The following is a 24,682-nucleotide window of genomic DNA, read 5'->3' on the forward strand; positions in this document are numbered from 1 at the left end:
TATTTAGCATACTCTGTGTCTGTATTGTACCAATTACCCTTTCTAATCTTTTTCTGAATTGAGTCCAAGATAATTTTCCTTCACATTAAAAAAAATAATAAAGCATTATCTATAGATTGACATGGGAAATTATCTTATCATAACTGACTGAGAACATACAATCATTACTGTATTTATGATTAGTTAGTCAAATTAGGCCACTCTTTTTCTAGAATGTGTAGTGAGCAGATTCAAATAACATGCTTCTTTCTTTGCTGTAAGTCTTTCTGGTAGTTCCAAAGAAAATATTGAATTCATTCATTGGGTATGACATGGTCAATTTTAAATATCCTATTATTCTGCTATTTGTAATATGAGTTTTCCCAGGGAAGAGTCTGTTGTTCAAGGCTCTTGCACAAAACTCTCCCAAAGTTTTCAGGAGAAATTTTAATTAAATATTTTGTGGACCTTTAAGACACAGCGCCATCACAAAGCATCTTAATAGAAAATTCCCAGGTTGAAGGTTATTTGAAACTGATGGTCCAGAGCAAGGTATTGACATGCGCTCATTCAGTGCCCACCGCCTGGATCAGTGGCAGATTTAACTTTTCACACAAATGGATGCATATTCTGTGGGCGCCTCCTGCATATTGCTTGCCTGTCTTGGGTTTCTTTCAATAACACAATGGTTCAAAGAAGCATAAACAATGCCCTGTTTGTTTCTCTCCAATTGTAAATTCAATTCAGATTCTTCTTGCATACCGGACCAGGGATCATTATCATAAATTCCAGTTTCCGATGGCAGTGTTTGGGAGTTTGTCCTGGAACTATCAACCTATAGGAGAAAAGAGATAAGGATCGGATCATAAGGATGCGACAAAATATAGTCATTATTGGACTATGAGGAAAACGCTACATTGCGTCATGCATATTGTCCCTCATATGAACCACTTCATAGCTACATTTTCATTAAACTTTGTATTATCAAAGGGCAATAGTGTTGGATTTGGTTTGTTTGTTTTTGGTTTTGCAATGTTATGTCCAGGTCAACATGAGTGTTAGGCAGGTATTTGACCACTGAGCTCCAAAGGCTGAACATCCGAAGTCCATTACGGTCATCCCGAAGAATTGTTTTATGCTTTATCAAGGGTCATTGGAGGTCACAGTCCATGCTCACAATGCTCATTCAATGGAAAAATCACAGTCCAAGTTCACAGGAAAAGGAAAATAATCCAATGAAGATGCCAGGCAGTTTATAACACTCTTGGCATGTGGAGTATAGAATAAGAAAAGATGAAGCACCCAGCCAAAAGGCCTGAGACCTCTCCAGGAGACCAGGAACAGGAAGATTGTGGGTCACTCAAGACATGTTCGCATGATCTGAGAACTAAATTGTAAAATAGAGACCACTTTTGAAAGAACAATGTGTCAATGAGGTTCTAAAATATTATCTGGCTCTTTCTACTCGTCATACTTTCAAATGGTGTCAGAGACCTAAATCATATGAGCCTAAGAGGGATTTATGGAAACTAAAGTGAATCCTGATGTTTTCTTTTTCTCTCTTTTTCAGTTATTTGCTGTTCCTGGCTATACACAGAGTGCAGATGGTAAAAGTGCTGATGTTGTATTAACAGTAAGAGTTTTAACTTTCATGTGCAGAAATTGGAAGTGTGGCACTTGTGTGTGGGTAGGTACGTTCACCCATGTGTGTACGTGTACGTGTGCATGTGTGTGTGTGTGTGTGTGTGTGCGTGTGCGTGTCTGTGTGTGTGTGTATGTGTGTGTATGTGTGTATGAGTAGGTGGGTAGGTGAATTCACCTGTATGATGGTGGTTGGTAAGTATACTCATTTCTCTCTCTCTCTCTCTCTCTCTCTCTCTCTCTCTCTCTCTGTGTGTGTGTGTGTGTGTGTGTGTGTGTGTGTGTGTGAAATGGAAACTGAAGGGTTCTTTGGAAAGTTGGTTGGATGGTGTTTTGTTGGAGCAAACGGGTGAAGGAACTTTCCATTGAAGTGCACATAGGCAAAAGAATAAGGCAGACTGTTGAAAGAATGTTTAGCTGAAGCAGACACAGGATAAAGGATGTTCTGCTAAAGTAAGCACATGAAAAGACACCTGATGGGCTGGAGAGATGGCTCAATGGTTAAGAGCACCGACTGTTCTTTCAAAGGTCCTGAGTTCAAATCCCAGCAACCACATGGTGGCTCACAACCATCCTTAATGAGATCTGATGCCCTCTTCTGGTGAGTCTGTATACAGCTACAGTGTACTTACATATAATAAATAAATAAATCTTTAGGGAAAAAAAAGACACCTGATGAAAGATTCTTCACTAATGACATATATAAGTTGTATATGTATATAATGTGTAAGTGTATGTGTATATGTATTGGTCCACCTCATATTGTGTAGCTGAGTTACATTTGTCAGCACTCCATAGAGAGAAACACATCAAGAAACTTCTGGTGGTGTGTTCTAGTTTCTTGTCACTTCTGAGGGTGTGGGCTAATTGACAGAGTGATGTCAACTGAGATAGACTTATTTGTTGAGACAAAACACATGCTGAGGCAAGACATGTGCTAAGACAAGCCCCATAGAAGGCACGTGATGTTAGAGGGTAAGAATAGGCTGTGGTAGACAGTGACAGTGACAGAGGCTGAGCTTGGCTTGCTTATAGAGCTAGCCGTGTAACACTATAGGTCACTATAGGTCTTCACTGATTTTCACTTCTCTGAGAGAGTCATAGCTGAGAACTTTAGATGTTCCTCCTGGTCTCTCCTGCTTACTTGAGCAGAGGCTGAGGCCTAGATGTCTCTGTTAGATACTATCATTGAAGTTGCTAACTAGACTGCTGGTGTACCTGTAAAGTGCTTGGGAGTGGACTGAGCTGTTGCTGTTGACCTGTGAACTAAATTGTTGATTTCTAGACAGCATAGACAGGAGTTGTTCTAAAAAAGAAAAAAAAAAACCTTTATAAACAGGCCCATTTCTCTCTATCCTATACAAGTATTATGCAGTCAATCACAGCCAATGTGAAAATTCTAATGTGTATGTGTGTGTGTTTGTGTGTGTGTGTGTGTGTGTGTGTGTGCGCGCGCGCGCAATGTCATATAAACTTACTGGGAAAGTACATACGGTATCATATAAAAATGTTTTTGTCTTAACAGATATTTCAAACATACCAGGTTGGTTTCCCTTCCTGCTAAGTCAGAAGACTTCTTTTCTTTCCCTGAAAGATTGGAGAGAAAAAAAAAAGTAATCAAAAGGTATCAAGAAAGCAAGGTGAACTCTTCCTCCCATGCCCACCACATTGCATGTTAGCAGGCATGCTCTTAGCTTTGCCTTGCTTACTGTCTTGACTAGTATGTACCATGCGCATCTCAGTATGTACACATACATATGTCTGCTTCCCTCCCTCCCTTCTTACTTCACATAATAGTGTTCACATCCAAGAGGAAGAAGTACGGCCTGGTAAAACTAGGTTTCGAATGGTTTGTAGCCATTGCATATTCCGTGCTAACGCAATGCTAAAGTGCTTCTGTTGACGCTGTGAACTACGGAACACATATCATACTCCTTCCCCCCAAGGCTCAGGTAATATTGAGGAAAGATTGTAAGAGCCAGAGGTTGGAAAAGACTGGAAGAAAAACTATCTTCTAGACATGACTACACTGCTGTATCAACTAACTCCTAACACCTGCTATTTATTACAAGATTAAGCCAGCCAGTATCCCAGTACATGAGCCCTGTAACTCTTAGCTGATGGCAGATGATGGTTGCTAGGGGACATAGAGTCAGTTATTTTAGGAGTATAATCTCTGGTAATATAAATATAGTCTCCCAATAAATCTCCATAACCATATGTATATGAGCAATACAAATTGAACTCAGCAGATTATAATATATTTTTTTAAAAGAATATGTATTTGGGAAGGGGCCATAGGGAATTCAGGAGGGATAAGAGAAAATGAGTGGGGTGAATAATATCAAAATACACTGTATGCATTTATGAAATTCCTAACACATAAAAATATAAAAAATTCACAAATGTTCTTGTCACATATACATGCTCCCAGTTTCCTTTGGATATGATAACCAATAAAGATGATCCCAGCTTCTTGTTCATCACTCAAAGTGAGGTTCTAGCAACCCTAGGAAATATGAAGCTACAAAAAATAAACCAAAAACAAACAAACAAAAATGTGGAAAGGGGCTTCGTGGTTACAGATACAGAGAGGAATTTCTTAGAACTGTAAGACAACTCTGGGATCCAGAAGCACTTACTTCAAAATGCCAGAAGCACTTCCACCCAGACAAAGCTTTTTCTTGTAGCAGCCAAATAAAGGGATGTTTTGTCTGGCTCGGTTTCTACAGCGACATTGTGGTTGGCATTGTAGAAAAGGGGAGGGGAAGACATGGAGAAGAGCAGAGAAACAGAGAATACAGATGGACCAGATCAACACGCCTCTCTTGCTGAGGTTAACTATTCAGTGGTGACAAAGAAGACATGACTTCAACGGGAAAAAAAAAAAAAAAAAACAACAGCTGTCTTCAGAATATCGCATCTCTGAGTAGAACTCTTAAAGGGGGTACTCGTCAATATTTAGAACATAAATAAATAAAACAATTTTAAAATATATCACATCTCTCATTATAGACAAGTCCCATTCTCAAATGCAGTGTTACTGAGTAAAAAACTGACTCAAGCATATGTTTATGATAGCAATAGAAATTACATACACTTATGAATTCCTTCTGGGACAATGATTCTTTATTTAGATAGGGTGTGTAACATTGGAATTATGTGGTATAGCTGTGGAAAGGGCTGAAGCCAAATACCTCAAATTAGACATGTTGATTCAAGAGATTACTTCAAGCAACCCTTTGACTTGGCTAAAGTTAAGAGAATGCCTTTTTATACATGGTTAAGATTGGTGTGTATTGAATGAGAAAGTTCCAGTCTGGAGTATGCATAGCCACAACCATAGGCTAGCACTGTGGTGTGGTAAATATGCTTTATCATGCCTGGCGGGAGCCTAAATCAATCCACTCAGTTTTCTAGTAGAAATCAGTAGTTCCCCCCAGGAATCTTTATCTGGCAAGAAAACAATAACCAGCTATTGTTATTTCTATTGGCCCTAGAAAAAGAACCCCAAATGTGTTGCACATAGAGCAAAGGGAAATTACAACCCACCTTGGATCCTTTTCAGACAGCAGAGCAGGCAGACACAGGCAAGGAGCAGAAGCAGTGCCCCCAAAGGAAACAAGGTGTAAAGCAACCAGGTCCTGCCTGGCCTCTCTTTCATGGTGGATGGTCCTGAGACATTGGTGGCATCTGGGATGTCAGATACTGCTGAACACAGTTAAAAAGTCTGAGAAACATTAGAGTTAGCAACATCCCTTGTATTGTTGTGATTCGAATGATGGAATGTGCAGGCTAAGCCATAAATTCTCCTTTGGTGGTCCCAAGACCCTCAACCTTCTATTTTTAATCTTTTCTGATGATCTCACATTCTCCTTGGATGAGTCATTTGTAAAAGGATCTCCATGAAAGTTCTAACAAACTATATCGCCAGGCCACTTGGTCTATATATTTATTTCAATACCTCAGGAAGCCATTCTCTTTATTATTTATTATTTATTTATTTATTATTACTTGAGAGGAATGTTACTGCCCCAAGTCAGATAGCTTATGGATGGTGGTTGGGTCACATTTCAGATAGCTTTCTGATGCTGGACTTTTGCTTCCTCTCATAAGCTATACTGCCAAACAAATGCTTTCATTTTGACCAAGGATGTTTTGCTTGACATCTAGCCAGTGCTTATATCAGCCTGTCAGTGTTAACAGTCACCAGGCCACTGTATGATCAAGACTAGCTGAAACTTACAAGTTTTTATCAACAGCTCAGTGAATCAAAGATAGTGGGTTTTTAATGATATAAAACAAACTGCAAAATATCTGAATGCATAATACAGGCCACTGAAATGATTATTAACCAGAAAATTTCTCATCCCCTAGAAATGTAGTAGTCTCTGGAGACATTTCCAGTGTTACAAGGTGGGAGATGATCTACATCTAGTGAAGAGAGCCCAGGGGCTTGCTAAACCCTTTGAATCACACAGGATATCCCTCCATCACCACAGCACATAAATCAAACAACTCAACTATCTATGGATTTTGTGAAACTGCTTTTAATGTGCGTGTATTCTGAGCTATGATATAAGATGCACTTTTTCATTAGGGAGTCACTGTTAACACAGTATCAAAAGTATTGAAGTAAAGTGTTGGATTACATGAGTGATTTTCCCCCTAGATCCTTTCTTTGAAGTTAAAAACAATCAGGGGAAATGGGGAGGACACAATGGGCATATAGTTTAATGACTCAGACTGGTGGCAACTGTACTGCAGCTGCAGTTTGTTTTAGGTTGGCGAGCAGCCAAAGGCAAACACAGCTGTCTTGGGACAGGCATTTGGATGGCAAGCAATAATATAATAATCTAATACAAACAAACTCATTTAAGAAGACCTTATTCCCATTATTTATCTTGCTAATTTTGATTGATTTGATACTTACTTATTAGTGGGTGTTCTGAATAGTTTTGCGTCCTTTCTGAAATAGGAAACAAGATTGAGTATTAAAATGGCTTGAGAAAACACGGAGGTGGTACTCAGAATTACCTCTAAACTCAGAGCCAATTAGAAAGGACTGGAATATTGGCACAACAACAGAGAATCCAACAATTGAGGCCAAGTTCAGCTTGCATAATTCACAGATCTTCATAATGAGATCATGGTACATGAAATAAATGAGTTCTTTTCAAGCTTAAGGAAGGACTACTAACAACAAAGTATGACCTTCATCTGACTTCCTTGGTCTTCTCTTCCTCATTCCTTAAATGTAAAGACCCACAGGCCATGTGTGATCTCTGATATCTACACAACATAATATGCAATCAGCAAGTGCTCCAAGAGAGTGTGGATGGCCACAGGGAAAAGATGCTCTGGGTGACATTCCAGATACAGATTCTGGAACAAAGATGGTGGCTCTCCTACCTTATGAGTCCACACTCATCTCCCTGCACCCTCTGCCACTGATCAGACACTGACCTGGGACAAGTGAGAAGCACTGGGGAAAAAAATGTATGTATATATGTATGTATTTTTATTTGCATATGAATCATATGCAAAAACAGGGCCATTCCCAATATCACCTCAGAAAGATATTTCAAGGGGGGGGGAGCAAAATACTTATATCTCCAAAATATACTGAGGACAAGCACGACCACAGTTCCGGAACACATATTTCTTTCCTCATTCCATAAGCAGTTCCCTTAGCACTCTCGGGTTCAGAAATAAAAGGAATACTTTTACTCTTTCCTGCTAATCACTGTTTCCCTAAAAGATTCTACATATTCAGCTAAAATGTAAACTAATTCTAAAAAGAAATTATTTGACTTCTACTAAAGAAAAACAACCCAAAAAAGCAAGACATGATTTCTATTTTGTAAGGCACTATAACCTTTTATGGAATTTGACATATTTTCATATAATGCAATGGGGAAAGGAAATGTGTGATAAATGACCTTAAATGGTAAGCAAGTCGACAGACTGTAGTACACATGCAGGGCGGGTAATCTTGGAAGCTTCCTGGAGAACTTGGGCAATAAGCTGGGTTTGAAAGGAAAAGAGTAGCTGTGTGATATAAAAACGGATATTATGAAATGGATGACAATGGTGTAGAAAGGATGATGATAGGTTGTAGAAAGGATGTGACAAGGTTGGGCCTGGAGAGATGAGTCACATGTGTGATCTTGAAGACATGCATTGAATCTTCGGTATCCACTTCAGAGGCAGAACAGGACTGCTCCTGTCTGTAATCCAGAGCAGAGGACGCAGCAACAGGAGCACCTTGAGGTGATCACTAACCATTCAGTTGAGTCCCAAGTTCACCAAGATACCATGTCTCAAAAAAAGTAAGGAGAAGAACAAGTGAGGAAGACACCAGATGTCAACCTCTGGCCTTTGTATATACGTGTTCAGACACATACATGTGCACATGAGTATACATGTCCACAGATGAGGTGGTGGAATTTAGGGCTAAAGTCTAGCATAGTCTACACCCTGACTTTACGCCAGTCAAGACTTCATACTGAAATCCTGTCTCAAAACACAAACAAAGCAAAACAAAAATGTAATTGAGGGGCTCAGTGATTAAGAGCATGGTCTGTTCTTCCAAAGGACCCAGGTCCAATTATTAGAACTCACTTGAAGATGAAAAAAAAAAAGTCTGTAACTTCAGTCCCACTGGCACCAGACATATACATGGTACACAGACATATATGCAAGCTAAAACACCCACACACAGAAAATAAAAATAATGTAAAAACTTGATTTATCATATACAGAATTTTATTCTAGACTATCAATTCTATTATGTCGATCTCACCACAGTACTTAAATAACTATATTTTAATAATGTTTTTAAATAGAGAGGTCTTCCAACTCTCTTCTTAAGATAATTTTGGCTACTTGGTCTATTACAATATGATGTGAATTTTAGAAATCACTCTTACATCTCTTTTAAAAGGGTTAAGAGGGTTGAGTTTATGGAGATGATGTTGGATCTTGGGGACTGTAATCTTCATAAGTTAAGTCTTCCACCCTGATGACAATAGGGTATTTTTATATCTTCTTTAATTTCTTTATTGGTTGACTCATGCTTTATTGGTTCTGCCTACAAATCTGTTGCCTATAAATACCTCGTGCTTTTTGATTTGTTATAAGTGGAACAAATTAGTTCCTATGTGTTGATACGTTTTCCTAAAATTTTGCTGAACTCATATATTAATGTTAGTAGTTTTATGGACATTTATACATTTTCTTCGAAATATAAGGTCATTCTATCCATGAATAGAGATTCTTTTACTCCCATTCCATTTTCAGTACCTTTTATTTCTTATTCTTGCCAAATTTTTCTGGTGGGGCTTCCAGCTCAGTGATGAATGGAAGTTGCTACTCTCAGGGAACCGGTTTCTCAGTAGGAAGTATATTAGTGATAGATAGATGTCCATAAACAGATTGTTCTTTATCCTTTACTATCCTTGTCTTTTCATTCTTACCTGTCTGTGTTTTGCTCACCTTCAGTGTTCCCAGCTTACAGCCGGCCTGTCTTGTCTTTGTTCCTAGAATCAATTGAAAGACTCAGGGAATGGGAGGATGTGGAAAATTCCATGAAACTCTGACTATTCCCTAAAACTCAACAAGGAATCAAAACATGCAGTTATTTGCATGTTCTTTGTTCTGTGGGCAAAGTATGAACTAGTACTATTTAAAGCATGTGCCTCTCAGAGCATCCAAACATAACCTACAAATTCTAATCAACAAAAGTCAACAACACAAAAAAAAATGAATACAAAAAATAAAATAATACTTGTGATCTATTTTTGAACTTGTCAAATAAATGTTTTAATCTCTACAAAACAGTCAGTAACTTCAATGAGGTATGTTGGTATATGCTTTTAATCCAAGCACTCAGGAGGCAGCAGTAGATGGGTCTCTGTGAATTCAAGGCCAGCCTGGCCTACAAAGCGAGTTTCAGGACAGTCAGGGTTACACAGGCAAACCTGTCTCCCAAGAGACCAGTGACTTCTGTTATTTTTCCTCTACTGTTGTTGACCTCACAGTCCTCTCTCCCACTTTATGTGTCCATGACTGCCCTGATCTGGGAGATATGGACTGTGGATGTGACACAAGTGTTCCAACTTCTAACTAAAGCACCTGAAAGTCTGAATTGTCTCTTTCACAGAAACATGATAAAAACAAAAAGCTATAGATGGTCTGGGGTAGAGAGCTTACCTGTCACATGGATGGCTACTGTGTGGCTATTAACAACTTCAGAATTGATGTTTGTAGAACATCTATACAACCCATCATCACTGAGCTGTATTGGTTCAAAATGGAGAACGAAAACTGATTGATTTTTTTCCCAACTAGTGTATAGCTGAGGTCCAACCTCAAGGGGTACAAAGATTGTTCCATTGTGCTTGCACCAAGTCACATTAGGTCTATGAACACAGTATTTCACAGGACATTTGATTTCAAATAGCTCTCCTGCCGAGGCAGAGCGTTCGGAATTCCTCTTAATATGAAGTTGCACTGGACACTTTTCATCTAAAACACAAAAGCAAAACTGGAATCAGTGTTCACTCTTAGAAGGACCATAGATACCACTGCAATAATTCCCACTAAACTTTTTCTCATGCATAATTCCATAATTTGCTTCAATTTTCTTCTATTTTTACTATACTTTACCTTCAGTATCCCAGTGTGATACACAGTTGGCACATAATAAATGCTTGCCCTAAAAATAAATTATTTTACTGGGTGATTGTGGCACATGCCTTTAATTCCAGCACTCTGGAAGCAGACGCAGGCAGATCTGAGTTCAAGGCCAGCCTGGTCTACAGAGTGAGTTCTAGGATAGCAAGGGATACATAGAAAAACACTACCTCAAACAAACTAACTAACAAACAAACAACTTCATGTTTTTCAAAAATATATTATGAATTTTGTTTTACAGATGAGGTTGAAATACTAAAGAGAATACTCATGTTTATGTGCTAATAATTAGAAAAATTGAGGCTTTAAAGTCATAATGGGGTCATTACTGTGTATCTTACTAGCGTTGTTTTATTTGTATTACTTTTTAGCTAGTAATCACATTTCTAATACCAGCACTCCTACAATCCACCAAGTGAAATAAGGATTATTTTTATCATACTTGGTATTAGTAATTTTCTTCCTACAGTTTTCTTTTCTTTCTTTTTCTTTTTCTTTTTTTTTTCATTTTTAGCTTTGTTTTATTTGGAATTGATTTTTTAATTTTTTCTTTATTCTTCTTTTGTATATTCAGACCACATTTTCCCCTCTCTCCACTCCTTCTACTACCCCCACCTCTCTCCAGATTCACTCCTCTTCCCTTTCCCTTCAGAAAGGAGCAGGCCTCCCAGAGACATCAACCAAATATGCATAGCAAGATATAATAAGATGAGGAACAAACGCTTATATCAAGGCTGAATACGGCAACTCCATAGGACAAAGGAGGCCCCAAGAGCAGGCAAAGGGGGTCAGAGAAACCCTCACTTCCAGTGTTAATAGTCCAACAAAAATCCCAGAGCTAAACAATCATAACATATATGAAGAAGACCTAGCACAGACCCATGCAGGCCTGGTGGTTTCCCCTTCATTCTAGGTTAGCCCTGCTTAGTTGATTGTGTAGGGCATTGTCCTCCTGGTGCCCTTGACCCCTCTGGCTCCTATAATCCTTCCTCCCCTTCTTCTAAGGGGATCCCTGTTGAACTGTGAGTCTTTGCATCTGTTTTTATCAGCTGCTAGAGGAAACCTCTCCCATGACAATTGGACTAGGCACTGATCAGAATAGCAGAATATCATTAGGAATCATTTTACTGATTTTTTTGGGGGGGTGGCTTATTATTCTACCCTAGGTCTCTGGGTTATTTAGCTTCCAGTTCCTGGCCATCCAGGATGGACTCCCTCTCATGGTATGGTTAACTCACCCCTCAAGTTAGACTAATCTCAAAACTCCTTTAAGTTCTGATAGTATCCTAGCACATCTAGGCAGGGCAGATTATAGGTCGAAGGTTTTGTGGGTGGGTTGAGTCCCAGTCTCACCACTGGAAGGTTTGCCTGGCAATTTACAGTAAGCCTAGATCCAGCATCAAATTAAAGGGAAAGAAATGTAAATCATTCCACTAAAATCAGGAGTAAGACCAGGCTGCTCTGCTCTCTCCATAGCTATTCAGTCTAGTACTTGAAGTTTCACCAAGAGCAATAAGATAACTGAAGAACACCAAGGGAATACAAATTGGAAAGGATGAAGTGAAAGCATCATTATTGGGGGCTAGAGAGATGGCTCAGTGGTTAATTAGAGTACTGACTGCTCTTCCAGAGGTCCTGAGTTCAAATCCCAGCAACCACATGGTGACTCACAACCATCTGTAATGAAATCTGATGCCTACTTCTGGTGCGTCTGAGAACAGCTAACGTGTACTTACACATAATGAATAAATAAATATTAAAAAAATAAAGTATTATTTTCAAATGATATGATAGTATATATAATAAACATTCTCTTGGTTTTCAATGGCCTTCATACTGTCTTGCAGTCTTTTCTATGAATCTGTCTGAGGATAATCATCCTCAGGATATAGTCAGGATAACCATCACAAGGTAGAACATGCTTTGATGACAGCCTATGTTTGTATATTTTACAAAGCAAAAACAGTACCTGACGTCTTCAGAAATTTCTGCATCACAGAGAGATATTTTGGAAATATGCCTCCTTTTGTTTAGGCAACGCAAGCTTTTCTCCTGGAAATATGTATCCCAATGACTTACAAACCTTGAGGTGGTAACTGCCAAGAGTTTATAAAAGCAGCTGCAGAAGCGAGGAGTGGTTGCTCATATGTATAAAACTAGTAGTTAAGAGGCTGGAGCAGAAGGATTATTGCTCCTTTTAGGACAGCCTGAATCACATGGCAATTTTCAGGCCAACCTGTGCTATATAGCAAGACACTGTCTTAAAAAGAAAAACAAAACAAACAAACAAAAACCAAATACGAACAAACAAAAATGACCTATAGAATTAAAAAGCAATTTAAATTTTCTGTCATCGAATAAGTTATACTATCATTAACTTATGAATTATTTTTATCATTAACTTATTATCTTTTACCTTGTAACATCAACATATAAAGTAAACCCGAAGCCAACACACATGAAAAAAAGGTTTTCTTTAAGCAGAAAAAATAGACAATGTAAGATGCCAAATTTACCCCACTTTACACACAGCTCTTACAATTTCATTATTATTTGATAATTAACCTATAATTGTGTTATAGGAAAAACAAAAAATTTTAAAACTTACAGTTACATTTAATTACACCCCTTTCTTGCAACAAACAAGTATGCAATTTGGTCTACAAAAGACTCTACCAGCATTGTTACTTCAAAAGAGAGATTGGCTTCAAAGGCTCAAGGTTCAATTGCTCAGGAGACAGTCATCTGTAAGGGTCCATTCTCATAACTGAAGGACTGCATTGTTCTTTTTGAAATCCATGCATAAAAGGGCGGAAAGGGAAAGCAACGCTCATAACAACTTTAGAAGCCACTGGGCACCAGTTACAGCTTATAACTTGTATATCTAAGGCATCTAGAAATTACTGGATTGGATACCCTTAGCTGGTGACACAAAATAAACAACACAAGTGAAGATTCTTCTTTAGTAAGTACTTTGTGGCACTTTTATCCTTTTCTTTTTATATTAAAGTTAAGGCTAAGCACAGGGTTTTGAAGTATTTCAAGTCTTTTCCTCCACCTTTATGATTCTTTCTTGGTCTCTTTTGTTGTTTTGTTGTGTAGCTCTGTCATCCTGGAATTCACTATTCACAGACCAGGCTGACCACGAACTCACAGAGATCCACCTGCCTCTGCTGCTTAGTGCTGGGATTAAAGGCATATGCCACCACACCGGGGTTTTTCTTGGTTTTGAACTATTTTTTCATGCCAACTGTGCCTCCTCACTACCTTCCATCCTTCAGTACTTTTTCTGAAGAGACTTATGGAATTATGAGCTATAACGATGCCTAAATGAGATTACAGTCAAAGCTCCCATTAAAAACGAAGAATGCTTGGGGCCTTATTTTAAATACTTCCTAACACTTAATAAATCCTCACTGTAACTTTTGCCCAGATCTCATCAACTCTTGCGGAGAATAACTGAAATTTGATTGAATTTTCTGGAGTCAGGTGGAGACTGGGAGCCAGCAGAGAACTTTTAGCATCTCTGATTATTGACTTATTTAAAACTATATTGAATTCTCAAACAACTTCACTTTAAGACCTCATAGTTGAGTTGCCTCAGATTTTTTTTTCTAGAATAAATATGAAAGCAAGTTAAAAGGTACATTATGAGGGTGGAGTTTTCAAAAACTTGAAGAGAAAGGGTGAGGCTGCTGGCCAAAAGGAAGCTCCTGACAATACAATACCTGCTGTGGTCAAATTTATGGCAAAAGGCAAGGAAGCCAAGGGTGGAAAGGCCAAGTGAAACCCTGTCTCAAAAGTCTGTTCCTCTCTCAGGTTAAGAGACCTCAGCCAGCTCATATCCTTTTTCATTTTCATGAATACATTTGAACAACGAGCTGGTTGTGGACAAATATCTATCGTCCTCGGGAGCTTACTGCTCAATTCATGAAACAACTGTACAATGAGAAGCAGTTTTGCTAAATAAATCTACTATGAACTACTGTTTCCCCTTAAATGGATCTGAGCTTGAAGGCAAGGTAGAGTCTCATATTCTCACTGTTAGTGGCTATAGGGATTGGGAATGAGGTCTGCCTTTATGGGATCTGCCTTCATATGGAAAAGAAACATGCACAACAATGGGGGAACACCACTGTTCCCAAGTACAAAGCAGTTGGCATAGACTGCTGGGATGCTTTGGAGGAGACTGGGCTGCCCTTTGGTGAATGAACCACCCTTGACCATCAGAGCAGAGACAGGTGAGGTACTGGATCTGAGAAAGTGAAAAGGCAAAGGGCTTTCTGTTTAGATCAAAAGCCTCACAGCAGTTCAGGGAACAAATGCACAGCAGGGTTGCAGTCTTCTGGAAGTGACCAAGGTCATTGGTTATATCAGAATGAATAAGGAAAGCACAATTGGGGGACACTGAAACTTTTTCTATCCATGGAGGAAAAAAATGCGATGTCCAACTTGGGTAGACATACAAACGGCATGAAATTGGTGAACAATGGGAACATTGATTTACTTAACATAGCCATTTCCAATGACAGTGCAGTGTGTCTATCTGGAACAGATATTTAATCTTATTGAGCCTCAGTTTCTCTGTCTGTATTGCGATGGATTACCCTCCCACTCAGCCAAAGAACTGCTACCTCATGCTAATAGCGTAGTTGAACATACTGCTCATGTTTAGTATTCTGTGACTACTCACTTGAGAGAAAGGTAAGAAGAAAGAGGTAGTGACTAGCCTTGACTATGTCACTGAACAGGAACAGGGTGATGGAAACATGGTGGCTTCTATTCTCTTCCACAGGATAAGGGTGACTGGCCATCACATCATCTGGCACAGAATTTTTTCTTGACTATTAAAATGCATAGAAGATGAATGCTTTTATGGAATTAGAAATCAAGGCTAATCCCTACGTGTGCAAATAAGGGCAGGGTTTTTCTTATTATCCTCAAAGCCTATACTTGATGTTAGTGAGTCAAGAATGATCCCCTGAGTTAGATGTCACAGTTCTAATTTCCTATCTGACAAGCATATTGACAATTCCTTTCTGCCTGCCTCAAAATATGCCACTCAATTATGTGGCACTCAAGATGCATTCAGTTACCCTTGACTGTAGTGTTTTTCAAGCAAACATTTTCTGAAGAGGGCATAATCACAACTGTTTTTAGCTCTGACTTATCTGCCAACTCCTACTCACTCTGTCTTTGGTATTACGAATCCTGCTGCTTTTCTCAAACATTCATATCTGATAGGGAATGTTTGATGTTAAAAAAAATGAAGACATGTATAGTAAGACAAAAAAATTAGCTACCACCCCCAGGATCTCATATGCTAGTATATCCCTTTGTGAACCTCTAGAAATGGAGAAGTCTTTTAAAAAGGGCTCCCAAAAGTTACTTGTGTGTGCTATTCTACATGAACTGCATACAGAGATTTATAACCAGGTAGCACATAGAAAATGTGAAGTCTGAGTTGCAGTATTGTTGAACAACTGCTATCTCCATATGAAAAATACACTTTCAGAAATCTCAATAGGAAACAAACAATAAAATGACCAGAAGTACTAAAATAAAGCCAACAAACAAAAATGTTTTAGGAATATGTGTTATTACAGAGAATGTGGGGACACTGGCCAAAATCAAACTCTCGTGATTCTGAGCACTGTAATACATGATCTAAGCGAGCACAAGAAGTAGAATTCATATGTGCTCAGAGCCAGCTCTACTGTTTGGGGGAAGGGTCTACAAATTAGCTTCCACATACAGTAAAATTTCTGCTGAGGAAAAATATAACAAACATATCAATTTATAAATTACATATATATTATTAAAACTCAGTAATGACATATTAATTAGTTAAAACTTAAACCAAAAATATTATTGTGTGGAATGTTTTTACATGGTCATTGTTTAGAATTTCTAATACATGGTGATAGCCAACAGTAGATAATATGGATACTATACCTTCTTACTGTCTCTACTCTAAAGATGGAGACATCCCACTGCCTATGATCATGTAAAAATGTGATGGTTTCTAAGAGAATTTTACAATTAACCTTAGACATGACTTAATCTCTTATCGTTCAGATCCTCAAGAAGGGAAAACACCTCTGGTTGAGTTGCTCAAGAAAGATTTCATGAAAGAAGAGGAATTTCTACAGAAATCTGGCTCTCTTGTCATTACAGTTAATTACCATTGCACTCCTTAAAAAATGTCTTATGTTATTCTGTGATTACTCCAACTATGTTGTCTTGATTACAGCTATTATTGTAAAACAAATCCCAACAAGTCACTAGCCCTTCACTGAAAAATTCTTACAAATAGAAACTTCAAAAATGGTTTCATTGAGTGAAATCAATGAAAAAAATGAATAAAGATTAATTTGAGTTACAATGCTAGAAATGAACATAGAAATGTAAACTATTTTAGAAAAATAAAATTATTATCAATGACACATTAATACTTTCGTTATACTAGCTAAGAATCAATCCCTTTAGCTTCTATAGGGAGATATTGTAATACATAAAACAACAAAGAAATGCTTCAGAAACGTGCCAGAGAGGCTACAAATGTAGAAAAATCTTCACAACCAGGAGAGAGGAGATGGTCTCTAGATAGCATTCAATAATACAGTCTGTTTGCCTTCAAGGGTAGGGATAGCGAAGTGCAGAGATTACACTGACTGAGGAAGGAAAAGAGCTGCTTCTTGCCTAGAAAATTGCATGTAGGAATCCTTTGAGGTTGTGGCCTACACTCAGCCGAGACTAGTCTATGAACAGCCTTGTAATTGCACATTAATAATCTTGGGACATCAGGGCAGACACTTGAGAAAACTATAGCCACTGTATCAGAAAAAGAATCATCTTTCCATCATAATCTAGCTGTCATGGTAACAAAATAAGAAACGCAGTAACAAGACTACTGGGAGATCTGCACTCCGTTCAAAAACCACTCATTTAATGTTTTGCAGTTTTGGTTAACCATATTACTTTATGGTGAAGGAGTCTTTTCCATAAGTCAGATATTCCCATAAATTCTAGGAATACCTAGAGAAATGTGTGTGTGTGTGTGTGTGTGTGTGTGTGTGTGTAAATCAGAACTGTAATTGTGAAAGATTCACTGTGTCAAAGCAACCTTGATAAAGAAATCAATGAAAGCTGAGACTGCTGTCAAATGGACCTGGAAAGATTTCATTCTCTGTGAAACACATGGTATGAATTCATAACAACACCACTTAAAGTACAGCAGAGACCACGGAATAAGAACATTGGAAGGATTTAGGATTTTCATAATCACTTATTATTTTCCACTTAAAGCATATACATCTTTATAAACAAACATGAAACATTTAAATTTGCTCTCAGATGGTGTTTTTTTTTTCAACATGGTTTCTTTTAGGTCTAGAATTTCTTATAGTTACTATGACATTTTGGGAAAGAATTTAAAGACTACCTCTTAAATTTAGTTGTATATGATTATCACAGACATTAAGCCAGACATCTCTTATTTTTACCAATAATTTTGAAACTTCTTGGGTTTGAAATACCATGGTATTTTCTCTCCTAGAGATATTTAAAGTGGAACAAGCTGAGATCTTGAGAGGTCATCGGAAGAGCAGATGCGCAGTTTAAACCATGTTTGGCAGATGTCTTAGTCAAGGTTTCTATTCCTGCACAGAACATCATAACCAAGAAGCAAGTTGGGGAGGAAAGGGTTTATTCAGCTTAAACTTCACACTGCTGTGGGAAGTCACCAAAGGAAGTCAGGACTGAAACTCACACAGGCCAGGAACCTGGAGGCAGGAGCTGATGCAGAAGCCATGGAGGGATGTTACTTACTGGTTTGCTTCCCTTGGCTTGCTAAGTTTGCTTTCTTATAGAACCCAAGACTACCGGCCCATGGATGGCACCACCCACAATGGGCCCTCCCACCTTTGATCATTAATTGAGAAAATGCCTTACAGCTGGATCTCACAGAGGCATTTCCTCAAAGGAGGCTCCTTTCTCTGTGATAACTCCAGCTTGTGTCAAGCTGACACACAACACCAGCCAGTGTGTCAGATAATTCCAGACTCTCATCTAGCTTATTCCTAACTTGTTACCCACAGGGCACCAAATTTCTCTTCTCAAAGTGCCGTACACACCTCCCAAGTCTAGAACAAAAGCAGGCAAATGGAGAGATGACTAATAATTCTGAAGTGCTTACTGTGTACTAAGCACTTTGGGGCATGAGATACACAGTGATCTTTGGCTTGTGGTAAAAATCACGTCCTGATAAACACATTACAATTTAAAATAAAAATTTTACATCAAATTACATTTAGTAAACCTAGTCTATCAAACACCATATATTAACCTATCCTGCCATAAACATTCAAAATAAATTAGCCTAGAATTAGTCAAAATAAACCACTATAATGTCTATTTCATAATTAAGTGTTGGTACCTCATGCAATTTTAGAGTATAGTTTACCAAAAAAAAAAAAAGAAAAACGCTTGTGACATGGCATATTGGACAGAATTAGTTGTTTATCTTAGCAATTCTCCAGTTGAGTAGGGCTACAGCATTGCAAAAGACTATCATAGCATATATTGTTACCCTGGAAAATATCAAAATTTTGAAGTATTGCTATTTTTATAGTAATATAGACTTATGAAACTAACACATAAGTAATTGTCAAAAACCATAAAGCCCGTGAGTGTCGGGGACACAATAGAAATCAAAGGTCTTCCCCAAGTACCTCTGTTCTGAAAAAATTAATCCTAATTGCTTTCATGGGATTAACAACAGCATGTTATGAATGGGATCTGTGACAGGCAAACAAATATAGACATGGAAAAGGGACATGCTGTATAAAGTTGTAGTTCCTTTATATGAATAAAAACGTTATGGAATTACAGACCAACAAGGCTTGATTGACATAGCCAAAACTACAAACTAAAAGGCTATGTCTTCGGCTGTTTTAGAGTTGGCTCTTGTTATGTCGTTATGTGCCTATTAGGTGGCGACTGTCTCCTTATCCTTCTATCCCATTGTTCACTGCCTACATCCCCCCTTCCCCCGTCAGAGGCTTCACATACATCCCATTTCATGGAATTCCTTGTCCATTCTATGTGTCACGGGTGAGGTTCTGGCTGTTAGTTTAGTAGATAATATATAAATATCTCCAGTGAATAACAGAAGGATTTGGACGGTTTAATGACTCCAAAAAATGATGATTGACACTGATAAACTACAGAATACCTCTGGTTGGGGAAACACTGACTACCTGTTACAGGTGGGTCTTGACTTCCATACTTGCTAGGTCCTCTACCTTGATTCCATTGCTTTGAGGAAGGGAAGCCAACCCTACAGCTGTTGACGGTAGCTGGTGAGATGTCTCCCATTCTATCAGAAACCAGCATGACAAGTGTAGTCAGGGGAAAGGTGTTTCTTTGTGATGCTTCATGAGAGTATGTTAAGTCAGAACGGTGCAGGGAAGTAAACTTTCACTTCCCTTCAATCAGTTTTCTCACATCCCCAATACAGTCTGCTACAGAGAGTCAGGTGGCACACTGAGCTCTCTGGATCTCAGGCCGCAGATATGGTTGACCGTATCTCTGTGGTTAAAATTTGTCGATTGTTCCCCAGTGTTCACTTTCCTTTTCTAGTATTGCAAGCGAAAATGAAACGAGCCCCCTCCATCCAGCTAAAAGCTGAACACCTCGGTTTCTCCCACTGATGACTTCAGAACCACGGACTACCTGTGATGGATGTGAACTCCAGGTTGTTCATTAGATGAACACGGCAATTAGGGAAGATGCAAAAAATGTTCATGAGACCTACCAGCTCAACTTGATTTTTGTCTTTCAGGCATCCTGAGGAGCAGTGATTAATACTCTGCTTCAATCAGGAGAGAAATGACGTTCTTGAAACTAGGGGAGTTTTTCTCTGTATTTTCCCACTCTTGAGAAACACAAAACCATACCTCCTGAGCATTTCATATTACTATAAGCATGGAAAATTTTGGGTTTTTTTTTTTTTTTGAGACAGGGTTTCTCTGTGTAGCCCTGGCTGTCCTGGAACTCACTCTGTAGACCAGGCTGGCCTTGAACTCACAAATCCACCTGCTTCTGCCTCCCAAGTGCTGGAATTAAAGGTGTGCGCCACCACTGCCCAGCTGTAGAAAATATTTTTAACCCATCCTTAAATAAGTTGAAAATACAGTGTTGTAAAAAATTTCATAGTTATTGAAAGTCATAGGACTTCTTCAGGATATAAAGGCTTATATGTCATTAGTATAATTTTAAGAAATGTATCTACTACCAGTTTTGTCCAGAAGAATAAATTTTTACAAAGTATTACTTTTTATATTCTTCTTTTGAAGAGAGGCAAGTGCGGTGCTGAGGGGAGCCTAGACCCTCACGTGTGTTAAGTGCTCTATCCCTGAACTATCCTTCCAACACTTACCAAATGTTCTTTCTCAACCTATATTCTTTTAAAATATATTTTATTTCATTAATTTAGTGTGTATATACACATGTGCATGTGTGCATGTGCACTGGAGTGTGTATGTATATGTGTGTGTCAGAGACAGGGTGGGACAACAACACATGTACAGGGATTAGAGAATAACTTTCAGGATTCAGGGTTTGGTTCTTGCCCTCTACCATGTGGGTCCTAGGGATTGAACACAAGTTATCAGATTTGGCAGCAAACACCTCTACCCACTGAACCATCCTGTCAACACCCAGTCTATGTTAGTAATTCAGTATGAGTAACATTGTAATCCACCATAAAAACTGCTGAATAAGGCACCTGGCCTGTGCTTATCTAAATCTTTCCATTTCACTGTGTGTGTGTGTGTGTGTGTGTGTGTGTGTGTGTGTGTATGTGTGTGTAACATTTGGGGATAAAAATTCAAACAAAATATTAATTATTTGAAGCAAGTATTAGTGAAGCATTAATGACGAAGCATGAAGTCAGAGCTAGACATAAACAAAAAGTTTTAGTCACAACACAGTGACTACAGCTAATATTTTAAAATTAAGATCTGGGTAAATTTAAAATAATAAGTATGTGAGGTGATAGGCAAGTTTGTTCAACTGATTTAAACATTCTACAATATATGCCTATATTATAATCTCTCTTCATGAATATCTATAGAGTTTGGCATTTTTGAAAAGATGAGATAAAAATGTTTAAAACTAGAGTTACTTAAGGTGTTAATGTTAAACCTAAGTTCTCATTTAATTGGATTTTGTCAGAGGTACTGAGGGAAGAAACTATTAGCAAAGATCACCATTAACATTTATCAAGCTTTAATTGCATCTACTTACCATAGCTAGGAACTATAGGCTTAACAAAAGGCCAACTATTAGGTATAATTATATATTTTTAAGTAAAGAAAGGGAAGCTAAGAAAGGAAAAGAAACTTAACTGAGTTCATAATGTAAGTAGCAAAGAGAATAAACAGTCCAATCCTGATAACCAAGTTTCTGTGCATAAATACTAGATCATAGAGCACGGGGTAGAAGAATATAACATGGAATACAACCCCAATTATAATGCAAAATTAAAAATATTTCCTTTGTTTCACAGAGTCCAGTCTACAAAAGATCCCTTAGGATGAAATAGATTCTGCTTAATATTTGGCCCCATTTGTAGCTCAGGGACGGGCAATAATAAAGAAGGGCGTGGATGCCTGAGGAGAGGCTCACTCTGCTCCTGTCTCATGACATCAGAGCTGAATCCTAAACTTCACAGTTCTAAATTTCAAGATGACATTCCACAGAGCCCTCAGTGGTTATATTTTTTCAATTCAGCATAAATGTGTCCAGTTGCTACATGTGTTATGGTGGAAAATAATGTCTAAACATGTGCTTGAGTCTAGAATTGAGTGAACAATGAGAAACTTCTGCTAATCATCCACAGGCCTTTCCCCTCCTTTCCAGTGCTTAGTTCTTGTGCAGGTGCAAAGTAGCAAGAGCCTTCACGATAGAGAAGGGATTGCCAGTTTGGCTAACAAAGGCTTTGCTTGCAGGAATGAGACAGAAAGAGTTCCATAAATAACTCAAGAGTCCCAACATTCAGTGTCTTCATGAACTATGGAGAATTGTTTCCTATGTTCAGTTGGCAACCATTTATGAATCATCCTGACCAACAAAACTGGAGCAACATACATGCTCTATCTTCAGCCTCACAGCGTGAAACCTGCTCAGTATTCTCTTGGTATAACCCACAGTATTCTCCTAGCAAACCTCACAGAAACAAGGAGGGAATTCTACTTAGACTGAACATTATTTGAGGGTAACCATGGCCACAGCTATAAACACAAGTATCCAACAACTTTCCCACCCCAGTAAGCACCGCAGCATCCTGCTGGCATCTGTCTAGCAAAAACATAACATGCCTTTCCCATTAGCATGGCAGACACAAAGATTTTTTTAATAGTGACAAATCTGTACTTAAGTGTTCATGACATCTTCTGAGATCTCTTCACTTGTCATCAGGACCTGGTTTTAGGAATCTCAGCTCAAGCTGTGAATCAGTTTTTGCTCTGTAGGCAGGTGAATAATAGCACGCCCTAACTTCACTTACATCCTGTAGCATTTTCAAGAAGCAAGCTCAACAAGGAAAGCCATAACTTACAGGAACCCTGAAGAAGCAAACCAGTTTTCTCAGCAGATCCCTTACCGATCCTCGCAGTAGGTTCCGTACAAAGGATGCTCCAGAGGCCCAGATGGAGGATGAAGAATTCCCTCAGTAACCCAGGAGTCCCAAGCATGGCAGGCAGTGTCTTCATCCCCAGCACATGTCAGGTAAGGGGACGCTCCTCAAGCAGAAGGAGTCTTCTTCCTCCCTAGAGGTCTTCAGGGCTGCATCTTGTTACTCACCCTAGCAGCATCTTAGGCAAAAATAAATAATCAATTAATTAAAATGAAATGAAATCAGGAGACCGGTGGGAGAGGACAGTGTGAGTAGCCTGGAGGATCTATGAGAGCAAGAGGCCCTGCTGTGGTTTTTGTTTCCAATCTGCCCGTTCTCTTTCAAGCCCTCTGATGTGCAAAGCAGCTGGCTCCTTGCTTCCGCTCTGCCACCACCGTTCTTGCATAACCTTGAGGTTTTTCTCAAAGTGAACAATTAAAATTCAAAAAAAAAATCTAAATTGTTAGTCTTTAGGTTTAGATTCTGATCAAATCAGGGTCAGGAAATTCATACTAAAAGTACCTATGGTAAGCATACATTTCCCCTTTTTGTAACTTGCGATTCTGATACTTCATCAGTGTGGTGTATCTTACAACCCTCCCCCCATGCTCCCATAATGGCACAATAAGATGAGAATGTTTCTTGTCATGAAACCAATGAAGACTTATCTGACGTTATGGAGAAAATGACTGACAGGATACATTTCATCCACAGAAGAGAGAAGGACCTCCTCCTTCAGTCTGTAGATGCCTATCAACACGCTCACCAATAGTACTGGCTACGTGATCTTCCTAAATATTAAAGTTCTAAGCGAAATGAGATCTTGAATACCAATTAAAGGAAAGTTTCATTTTCCGCGAATGCTTTATGTGGTTGTTGTCTAGATGAAGCAGTAAAGTAAGAAATGGAAAAAGTTCAAAATTGGATAGCTCAGGGTTGCAGAGGGGCTGTGGCCACATTCACAGCCCACATTCAATCACTAGCTTAGAACAACAGGAACTCGGTAATTCCAAATGAAGAGATGGCACCTGTGCATTTTTACACGCTGAACGAAACCGAGAAATCTTTCCCTCGGAGGCTGATGGTCCCCTTCCAAGGCAACACTCTAGCTGGTGTAGTTATCGCATATTCATTCAGACAAGCCACAGTGGCTAGAATACAAACATGAACAAACACTGCTCCTGAATTTGAGGACCTCAACCAATCAGTGCTGATACTCACGTCCCCTGGCATGCCAGATGACACAGTCAGTCTGCAGAGCTCCTAGAATCTGCACTGCTGACCAAAGAGGCACCCCGCTTAGGGTCCGTTTAATACAACTCATTCCCCTTCTTTGCTCAGAATGGAGTGCACAATTCTTGTTGGCAGTGAAGCAAGGCTCAATGGACTTCTAAAATGGCCTGAGAAGTTTCAAAGAAAAACCTTGAATCGCCCATGCTAAAGCTCGAGATAGCATCTGAACCACAAGTAAACTCACAACTTCAGACCTTCATAGTTCTTGGTGGATTGCTTTCCTTTCTCCTCCTCCTCCTCCTCTCCCTCCTCCTTCACCCCTCTCTCCTCCTCCTCTCCCTCCTCCTTCACCCCCTCCTCCTCTTCCTCCTCCTTCTCCTCCTCCTCTCCCTTTTCCTCCTACTCTTTCCCCTTCCCCCTCCCCTCCTCCTTCTCCTCCTCTTCCTTCCTCCT

At 38.9% G+C, this 24,682-nt stretch overlaps 1 protein-coding gene across 8 annotated transcripts in view; it reads right to left on the reverse strand.

Annotated features, from left to right (window-relative positions):
* Positions 1 to 24,428, reverse strand: part of Btla (B and T lymphocyte associated) — a 26,130-nt gene extending 1,702 nt beyond the window's left edge. Inside the window, exons 1-8 of one of the 8 annotated variants that reach the window (XM_052159253.1) lie at positions 24,218 to 24,428; positions 22,985 to 23,195; positions 9,835 to 10,149; positions 9,099 to 9,161; positions 6,554 to 6,589; positions 5,173 to 5,331; positions 3,161 to 3,207; positions 1 to 814 (exon numbers count right to left, since the gene is read on the reverse strand). The exon at positions 1 to 814 is cut by the window's left edge and continues 1,702 nt beyond it. In XM_052159253.1, the coding sequence (XP_052015213.1) occupies positions 581 to 814; positions 3,161 to 3,207; positions 5,173 to 5,331; positions 6,554 to 6,589; positions 9,099 to 9,161; positions 9,835 to 10,149; positions 22,985 to 23,093 (963 nt within the window). In that variant the 5' untranslated portion in view covers positions 23,094 to 23,195; positions 24,218 to 24,428 and the 3' untranslated portion in view covers positions 1 to 580. Of the gene's footprint in view, positions 815 to 3,160; positions 3,208 to 4,258; positions 4,347 to 5,172; positions 5,332 to 6,553; positions 6,590 to 9,098; positions 9,162 to 9,834; positions 10,150 to 22,984; positions 23,496 to 23,518; positions 23,645 to 24,024; positions 24,128 to 24,217 lie in introns of those variants that run through there. The other 7 variants (XM_052159254.1, XM_052159252.1, XM_052159258.1 and 4 more) reach the window with 7 other exon arrangements.
* Between the last annotated feature and the right edge of the window lie 254 nt (positions 24,429 to 24,682).

The sequence above is a fragment of the Apodemus sylvaticus genome, chromosome 15 (assembly GCF_947179515.1).
Source record: "Apodemus sylvaticus chromosome 15, mApoSyl1.1, whole genome shotgun sequence".
Classification (NCBI taxonomy): Eukaryota; Metazoa; Chordata; class Mammalia; order Rodentia; family Muridae; genus Apodemus; species Apodemus sylvaticus.